Source organism: Oreochromis aureus, linkage group 2, assembly GCF_013358895.1.
Source record: "Oreochromis aureus strain Israel breed Guangdong linkage group 2, ZZ_aureus, whole genome shotgun sequence".
NCBI classification, from domain to species: domain Eukaryota; kingdom Metazoa; phylum Chordata; class Actinopteri; order Cichliformes; family Cichlidae; genus Oreochromis; species Oreochromis aureus.
Window position 1 is genome coordinate 15808791 of NC_052943.1, and position 9936 is coordinate 15818726.

Below are 9936 nucleotides of genomic sequence, written 5' to 3' on the forward strand. Positions count from 1 at the left end.
GATTTTCGTTAGCGGAAACAGGTTGTTAGCTCCAGGAAATCAGATGGTTGAAAAAAAGCCTTTCTTTCTGAAGCAGAACCCACCCTGTATACAGTCAGATAGAAACCGGACCAGTAATAAACTGTAGCCAATGGACGGTGGGATTATAACACTGAGTCTGCGTCGATAACGGGCCCGGTTGCTAGGGCGCCGGGCTGGGCCGGAACCAGAACCAGAACCAGGCCCAGGCTAAGGGAAGGACGCAGTCAACGCTGCGGCGACACCGGCGGGCTGCTGTGGGGACTATCATGCGGTTTAGGGATAGGGGTCTAATGTGTACCACCGTGACCTGCTGTCAGTAGATAGACAACAAGTTCACTGATCAAAGCCAGCGCTTGTGGTGAATCACATCGATCTAAAGGCTGAAAGCGCGAGGATGGCACAGCGGGATTTCAGCCAGGCGCGAGCTAGCTTTAAGGCTAGCTAACGCCGGAGTTGCCGGACATCAACTTTTACTCTCTGACTAGCTGGAAAACGTCGAAAAACCCAAGTATGAGCGGTTGAGCTGTGTTTATGTGAATGAGGGGGGTTATTGTATATCGTTTAACTTTTGTGGCTTCTCTCGTTAGCTCTCGTAAAGGCCTGATAAATGTTTGTGGAGCGAGTATAGCAGTCGTTAGCTGCTAAGTTAGCCCGCCTTGACCGCCCCAATGAAAGAATACAAAGTTGTCGTGCTGGGCAGCGGCGGCGTCGGGAAATCCGCGCTCACCGTGCAGTTTGTCACCGGCACTTTTATCGAGAAATATGACCCGACTATCGAGGACTTCTACCGGAAGGAGATCGAGGTGGACTCGTCGCCCTCCGTGCTTGAGATCCTGGACACGGCGGGGACGGAGCAGTTCGCGTCCATGAGAGACCTGTACATCAAGAACGGGCAGGGCTTCATCCTGGTTTACAGCCTGGTCAACCAGCAGTCTTTCCAGGTACCCCAGATGCACCACACACACCTGGAAACTGCAACCGTATGTGGTTAATCAGGCTGTGATTCATACTTCTCATGCAGGGAATGCTACAAGCCACATTATCGAGATTAAAATGGGAAGGGTAGGGCTCATTTGGATCCCCAATATCTCCATATAGCACTCATTTGTTGAAGGATGGCACCACACAGGAAACAAACAGTGCATAAGAAAGCTTAGATAACTATGAACCAGGTCTACTAAAGAAAATAGTCATCCCACGTCCTGATATTTTAGAGCCTTCAATATTAGCACTCGGTATTTAATGGATAATTACTTTTGAAGTACCAATAAATAAAAGTAACAGTGCTTTAACTGGATGTGAAAAGACGTTTTGGCCTTCCCGAAAGGAAATGTTTAGCAACCTTAAAATAGATATTTTCATATTTCCAAAACTATCAGGAAGATTCACAAATGTCTGCTGGCTAAAACAAAGCTTTACATCAACAATGTGACCATTTTTGAGCCAGAAAAATCGTAATTAAATGTTTGCATCATGAAGACATTGTGCCTATTGAGAAATAACCAAAGTACGCATCTGCTTGATTATTCATTTTTTGTTTTGTTTAAATTTCAATGTCTCACACCTCTTATTTTTCTCAATCTTTAAGGACATCAGACCAATGCGAGACCAAATAGTGCGAGTGAAGCGCTTTGAGAAGGTGCCGCTGATTCTGGTTGGTAACAAAGTCGACCTGGAGTCTGAGCGTGAGGTGGCCGGATCAGATGGACGGGCTTTGGCTCAAGAGTGGGGCTGCCCCTTTATCGAAACTTCTGCCAAGAGCAAGACGATGGTGGATGAGCTGTTTGCAGAGATCGTCCGGCAGATGAATTACTCCTCGCTGCCGGAGAAGCAGGAACAGTGCTGCACAGCCTGCGTGGTACAGTGAGGAAAAGGTAGGGACATCCTCTAGCAGGGCTGTACCCATGCTCTGGACACACAGCACAGTTGGCCCCTCACTATTTTTACAAAATGTGATAAAATGTCCCTGTAGAGATGGTTCACAAGACTGTGTGGTGTTTTGAGTGCAGTGTGAGGGAGAGAGAGATTCGACTGGAAGTGAGAAAGAAGAGTGGGTGGTGCTGCTCTGGGCAAACTGTTTGGTTTATCTTGTTATCATAAGATCGCAGAAAGTATGCGGCATGCAAGAATGCAACTGTCTGCCTGCTCAGGGCTGGGAGGAAGAGCAGGGGGTAATGAAGCAGATGGTCCTATGAGGCGAGCCGCAGAAAGAGGAAAATGTGACATCCTGAAAAAGAATTTATGTTCCAAAACAGGAAGTTCAGTTTAGATTCTGTGAGAGATGCAACCGCAGTTTAAAACCCACCAGCCTTTTAAATCTTATGCAGCTGTAGGATTCTCGCAGGTCATTTAGTCTCAAATTAAAACAAGAAAATCAAGATGGCTGCTTTAAAAATTCTGAGTGCTAAACCGTTAATCATTACTCTGTTAATTCATTGTCATCTTATGGTAATATATGAGGTTGATTCTCCATCAGTAGCTTTAATTTGGACTTTTAAGTTGTTTTTAACTAATGATGACATCTGTTAAGTTCAGGATCAAAAATGTCTCAGATAATCAATAATAAGTCATCCTTAAACCCTTTGGATTTTATTTGAGTCCATGAACACAGCAGATTACTTTTTTTGAAGTACTTTTTCACACTAGAAGTAAACACAGTACAAAACATACAGCTGAGTTTAATAGATGCTTCTGTAGACAGCAGGCACAGATGTGCGTTCCAGATTTTTGAGTTAAGACTGGAATGATATCTGATCCAGTTATTAGATCAGTGAATCCCCAGCTCGGTGTTTTTTTAAAAAAAAAGAAAGAAAGAAAGAAAAGTCCCAGTGAGCCAACAGATCTGACATTTTAATTTATTATGAATTTATATACTGCTAGCTAAATGCACAACAGTATCATAAATGCGTTTTAGGGCAAAAATAAATGTAGTAGAATAAATGATGCCCCTCTCTTGAGACTCCTGCAGATATTGTTACTACTGTAGAAAGAGAGTGCCTACTGTTGTCATTCTGCAGCAAAGTTTAGAAATCTGCCAGATCAAACAAATTTTAATATTAGATTTTAACTGTAATGTTAGATAACCCAAAAACAAAATGGAGTTTTTTATTATGGGAAAAGATCTATCCAAAATCATGAATGAACTGTGATTAATTCACAGGGGGTACGTTCAGTTTCACTAGTACACACCCTACCAGACATGTTGAATCAGGAAATCACTTAACTAGAACCTGTCTAACAAAGTGAAGTAGGCTAAATTAACTCAAAAAGCAACACATCATGCTGTGAGTTAAAGAAACTCAAACAGATTAGAAACATTGACATCTGTTTGTATGGAAAGAGTTAAAAAGCTATTTCTAAGGCTTTGGAACTCCAGTGAATCATGTTAAGAGTCATAATCTGTAAATATAGAGAACTGCAGTGCAGATTCCCAGCAGTGGCTGACCTACCAAAATTACTCCCAAGAGCGCATCAACAACTCATCCAAGAGATCACAAAAGAACTCAGAACATCTAAACAACTTTAGGCCTCGCTTCCTACAATAATTGTCAGAGTTCATGATTCAGAGATAAGAAAGAGACTGGGCAAAAATGGCACCCATGGGAGAATTCCCTGGCAAAAGCCACCGCTGAACAAAACAAGCCCAAAGACTTGTCTTGTGTTTGGCAAAAAACAAATGTGAGCCTAAAATGTTTCTGTTACATTAGGTGTAGAACTAATACAGCATTTCATAAAAAGAACATTATAACAACAGCCAAACATGGTGGTGGTAATGTGATGCTCTGGGGCTGCTTTGCTGCTTCAGGACTTGGATGACTTGATGTAATCGATGGAACTATGAATTCTGGTCTCTACAAAAACAAAACAAAGCAACAACAACAAAAAAAACCCTGAAGAATATGCTGCCATCAGTTCATGCTTTGAAGCTCAAAAGCATTTGGGTTTTAAATAGGGATGGGAATTGATGAAAACGGTAATTATGAAACGGTATGTTTCAGGTCATTTTACTGAGAAACACGAAAGTAATGTAACAAATTACTTTCTCATTACCTTTTTAGGAAAAGTGTTCGGCATAATATATGTATTACATTATTTGTTTTAAATGTCCCCCAACACAACAAAGACAGGAAAAGCCTCCAACATGCACAAACATTTAACCACACAGCACTTTCAGTAAGGACTGAATCGATAAGGAATCAATCAGTAAATGATATGGATAATGGAATCTGAATCACTAAATTCTTATCAATTCCCATCCCTGGTTATGCAGTAGCACAATGAGATAAGTCCACCTCTGAATGGACTTAAATCAGATTGAGATGCTTTGGTATGACCTTATTATTCATACTTGAAAACCCTCAAAAGGTATCAGTGAATTAAAACAGTTCTGTAAAGAAGAGTGGTCCAGAATTCCTCCAAAGTGATGTGAAAGACTCACTGCCAGTTATCGCAAACACTTTATTGCAGTTCTTGCTGTGACTAGCTCTTATGGTTAGAGGACAATTACTTTTTCACATGGGGTCAGGTAGTTTGGGTTAGTTTTCCATAATATATGAAATCATTAAAAACTGCTTTTTGAATTTTATTTGGGTTATCTTTGTCCAATATTAACATTTGTTTTATGATCTGAAACATGTAAATGTGGAAAAAAGAAACAAAAGAGAAAGCAGCACTGTAACTTTCTCTCAGCACTGTAACTTCACTGTAACCTTTAAGCATCAGTTGCAAGCTTTAAGAATTTCCTTTCCTTAAACGGCGAAACTCAGTGATTTAAAAGAAACATCGGCATTACCGTGTACACAGTAAACATTCCACACAAAAATATTTTAACACAAAATACTGCCATGTGAGTATCAGTAAAGTGCAGTTTTTATCCACAACTTGATTTTATCACACAAACTGTGGCGTTCCTTAAACATCGTTCTGTTTGGGTATTGACCTGCAGGAGGATGTAACCCTGCATGCGTTACAAATAAAGAAGAAATATACCTAAGAACAGTAAATACTGTTGAGCTCCAGGATTCAAATTAGTTTAAGAAAGTAGGTTAATAAGCTACATGAGCAAATTTAATAATGTTTAAAAATAAAAAAAAATCCAGTATGTGGGCAGCCATTTTGGGTCCAGCAGGCTGCAGTACACTGAAATTTACTGGACAGTCATCCAAACAGTTTTTTTTTTTGTTTTGTTTTGTTTTGTTTTGTTTTTTTATTGTGCACATGTGAGTATTTAAGTTTGGGGGGGGGAAAACATTTTCTTTATGCACCTCGGACATGGAATACTTTATGCCATATCCTTAGTGGGTTTAAAAAGCATCATAAGGATTGTTAGTAAGGAGACGTGTGCCGTCGATGACTTTTAGTTGTACATTTTGTCTGAGCAGTAGTCCAGAAACCAGGGAAGCTTTAGTTTACCGTTACATGTGGCAGAGAAAAGCATAAAAAAACTGTTAAATAATCCAAAAATGAGTCTGACTTGTATATGAAAATAATAACTTTGACATGCTTTGATCTTAAAAATCATTGAGTTTAACTTCACAAACCCTGAGCTAATGGCCTCCTGTGTTTCTGTCTCACAGACTCATCATTTGTCTGGATCCACCTCAAGCTTTTCGATGATCCGTTAACCCGGGGACAACCTGACTTCAACCCTGCTGATTAAAAACTTACCGCAGCTGGCAAAGTTTCTGCTTGAGGTGGTTTCTGACTTCCTGTCTCAGAGCATCTGACAGGAAAGACGTCGGTCCTATTTTTGATATCATAACTGTTAGAAGATGTTTCTGCTGCAACCTCAACGGCCTTCGCGATGACCCGGGATCAAGTTGGACTGACTGACTTTTACAAACGGCCACCTGTGAATTCGTCTTTTTGGGGTTTTTTGTTTTGTTTTGTTTTTTTTCTGAAATATCCCTGAAAGCAGAAGTGTTTGTGAGGTTGCAGCATCTTTTTAAAGCTGCTTAAATCATTACTATATACTTTAATATTCCTTGTATTATGTCTCAAGTTTTGAATTTGACAAATTATTTCATATTATTGGAGCATTTTCACTTTTAAGCATGCTTACTTCAGCCAGTTTCCCACCCTGGTGTACTGTGCTGATCTTATTTTGAAAATCTTATTCCGTATAACTTAAACAAATTAAAGTAATGTGAGGTTTTTTTGTTTTGTTTTGTTTTTTTAGCTCAGCAGGGTGAATAACTGTGGATTAAACCAGTGATGCTTATTTTTAATATTTCAGTAGTGTGAGGCAGTGAAACTCATCTGAAAGCACGCACGCTCAAAAGTGAAAATGTTTTTTACCGCTAATTCAACTTGAAGTGATGTGGATGAGCCATTTTGCTGTTTTCAGTCTCTACAAGGTGTGACTTGCGTGGACGCCGGTCTTCCATTTTCAGCTTTCTTGAGGGCAGTTTTTTAATTGATTTTGTTTTATTTTTTTGAGGGAGGGGGGAACGACCGCAGAAGCTCAGCGTGCATATTTGTGTTTGACTCCATGACGTGTGTCGCTTTAATTATTCAGAGACGCTGATTCCTCATCATTTAAAAAAAAAAAAATAACTCCCTCTGAAATGTGGATTAATAAGAAGTTCTGACACAGTTAATCAGATTTTACTTTGTATTCTTCTTTTTCTTATAGTAACCTATTTATTAAGAGCTAATGACACGGGCTAGCCAGTTTTAAACTTTGATTTTATACTAGTTATTTGCTTTCTGTGCATTTTTGGGATACATGCTATGTTGTATCTTTGTTTTGAAGATAAGAATTTAACAGAGCCTTAAGATATCTGTTGCACCCCGTTTGGCCTCATATTTCTTTTGTTTATTTGTTTGTTTGTTTCCCCCCCCCTGGAAGATAACAGCTGTCATTGTTTGGTAATAAACATGCTGGAATCTGCTTTTGTGATGGGACACAAATTTTGTCTTTTACTTGACTAAATAACTCTGACTTGATCATTTATACACTAGGGTAAACAAGTAATTGTTGAATTATTAAATTCACCAGCAGTCCATAACGTAATTGGTGGGTTTATTTTAGTAATTTAATTGTTAAATTCTCAATGAAACTATTAAGAGGAGATTTACAAAAAATGTACATTTTAGTTAGTGATGTAAGTATTTGATCCCCTTGTAAGACGTGATTTGGTGCTTTGTTGTCAGATGTGTCATGCATACTTGGTATAAAATATGGGCATAGCCTGTGTGAACCACTGCATAATTTTGAGCCAGAGGTTACCATTACTGGTTATTTATCAACGCCAGCAAGCTATATTCATAAACTGTGTTAGACACACGCACTTCAGCTAATTTCACTCATCAAAACTGGAGAATAATTTCTTGCGTGGCCTGTACCTCACAGGAAGCTGTAATGTTAGTCAGATAATCCAGAAATGATCCAAAAGGCACCAGCAGCACACAAACAGTAAAGAGGTCCAGTTTAATGGCTGAAAATGGTAGATGAGGCCTAACAGACCACAATCTGATCCAGCTGCCTGTGTCAGGACATGCAGCTGTGATGAATGGGAGAATTATCCACAGAGGTCAGGCTGTAAAATTAGGCATTTTAACATGGGAGTCTCTTTTGGAGTCGCCCTCAAGTGGCCAGTAGAGGAGCTGCAGTTTCTCTTCCTCATTCCAGCTGTAAAGCATGGTGGTGGAGGGGTGATGATCTGGATTTGTTTTGCAGCCACAGGCCCTGGGCATCTTTTAGTCAATGAGTCAGTTCAATGAACTCTATATGAAAGTATCCTAGAGTCAAATGTGAGGACATCTGACAGATAAAGCTTGCCCGAAGTTGGGTCATGCAATAGGTCAGTGATCCCAATCACACTAGCAAATCTACATTAGAATGGCTGAAATGGAAAGCAAGCACTGCACAGAGACACCTTTATTTTTTCACATGACTGCTTATATATACAGAAAGATGGAGTTTAATTTTCTCAACTTATAAAAGTAACAAGAAATATTAAGGATGCTTTATGTTTCCCTAAAAGAGAATTAAGAGCTTAAGATCTCCACAGTTCTGCTGTGAGGAAAGTTCACACCATGTGAAAGGTGCACGGTACCTGAAACCAGCTCTACCGAGGTTTCCCAGCAATATCTGGGGTTAGCAGTCAATGTGAAAAAAATTAGGTCTTGGGTCCTCTTTGCTGCACCTTGACACATAAATGAGTGCATGCAGGTTTTAACGCCATACCTGACACGTGAACTAATAAGGCCCACCCAACAACTTTTGTGATGTTTCTCGTAAAAGAGCAAGAAGAATTCCAACTTTTAATCGTCTAAAAATAAACACTGCCAGTAATAGGCCACACTTTCCATTTCCTTGTTAATGTGTTTGTTTTTTCGTGCACCAGCCTGGCAGTTTGTAGTGTGTGTGTGTTTGTGTGCGCGCGTGCGTGCGTGCGTGCATGTGCGCACCCTTTGCAGAGGTTTTTTTTTTTCTTGCAGATTTCACACATGATGGTGCTGCAACTTCCCACACAGCAGAAAACTGGCTCATCTTCATTGCTACTGCTATTTGGCTGTCAGGTGGAGCTGTTGGGTGCACACTGAATCTGCATCCTGCACTGAGCTGGCAGATGCTGCTGCTGCTGTGTGGGGTCGCTGATGTCTCACAATCAGCAGGCTCATCTCAGCTCTTCAAGGAAACTAAAGTCCCGTTTTCCTGCTGAGTTTATCTCAATCTGCACTGTGAGTACAGCAAAACCATCACATCAGCCTACAGGGAACAGGAATGTGTCATCTTATATGAAAACATGATTACCACAAACAAAGTGAGTCTTTTAAATTTACCGAATGAGAAACAAGTTCAACTGCGACCACCTAAATCAGAATTTTTGTCTTTCCACCCACATCCAACAGATTTGCAGATGCAAGTGCATCATGGAAAAAAAAGTCTGAAGTTTAGGTGCTACGACCTGAAAAGTGTTGTTGCTTCTGGATTTAAAAGAAGCATGAATTGGTTAAAAAGGTCCTGAGCAGATGTTTAGAGTGGTTCAAGTGCTGGCATAACGTCTCAATAGATCATGTAGGGCTTTGTGTGTAATTAACAAACCTTTAAAATGAATGAAGGGCTGTGTTGTGAACCAGCTGGAGATAGGTTAGGTGTACTAAATGTTCAAGATTATGGGGTAATAGTAAGGGTTTGATAGGTGAAAGGAACAAGACTGGATGAGAAACCCCCCCAGCACATTTCTTAGACGATTTGATATTGCCTGTGAGAAGGTGGAAGTGAAACACTGACTGAGGCAGGAGAGGATTTTGTGGTTTAGCTTCACAGAAAACTTTAGCAAAAACCATAAACTTTTAGGTCACTAAATACAGCACGATTTATGCAGTACACATGAGACCTCAAAGTGTGGACTCCTGGATGTCTCTTGACCTTCAGCTCCTTGATGCGTCACTGTATGCTGGTGCCCCGATGCCTCTGCAGATCTTTGTCACCACATTTGCTGCTCTACACCTGCATGCCCCAGGTACAGGAAGTCTTTACACCACAGGCCGCCCACACTTTGATGCTGTACATTGCAGGAGTGCCTACTTGGCATAGATTGTCGCTGGCACTGGTTTTTAATGTCAGTGATGTTTCGGTTTATGTCAGCCTCCTGATAACTCGGTGAATGTTTGTGAGCAAATTATTCATAGCATGAATGCCCTTCCTATGTCATTATACTTCTTTTTCTGATTTTCTGAGGCTTCGTGACCCCCCATGCCCACCGTTTTTGTCAATTAAAATGTCCATGTAACTACAATCCACCAACCAAGGCAGAGATCACCAAAGCCATCAAGTCCTTGAAAAATGGAAAGGCACCAGGGCCTGACGGCATCCTTCCAGAAGCTCTCAAGGCAGACATGGCAGCAGCAGTGGAGATGCTACATCCTCTCTTAGTGAAGATATGGGAACAGGAGCAAGTGCCT

General features: G+C 40.5%; 1 protein-coding gene across 1 annotated transcript; it reads left to right on the top strand.

Annotated features, from left to right (window-relative positions):
• rap2c (RAP2C, member of RAS oncogene family) lies at nt 1-6933 on the top strand. Its single transcript, XM_031747461.2, has 3 exons — nt 1-962; nt 1610-1895; nt 5598-6933. The coding sequence occupies exons 1-2, from the start codon at nt 690-692 to the stop codon at nt 1886-1888; spliced, it is 552 nt and encodes a 183-aa protein (XP_031603321.1). The 5' UTR covers nt 1-689; the 3' UTR covers nt 1889-1895; nt 5598-6933.
• The last annotated feature ends 3003 nt before the right edge of the window (nt 6934-9936 follow it).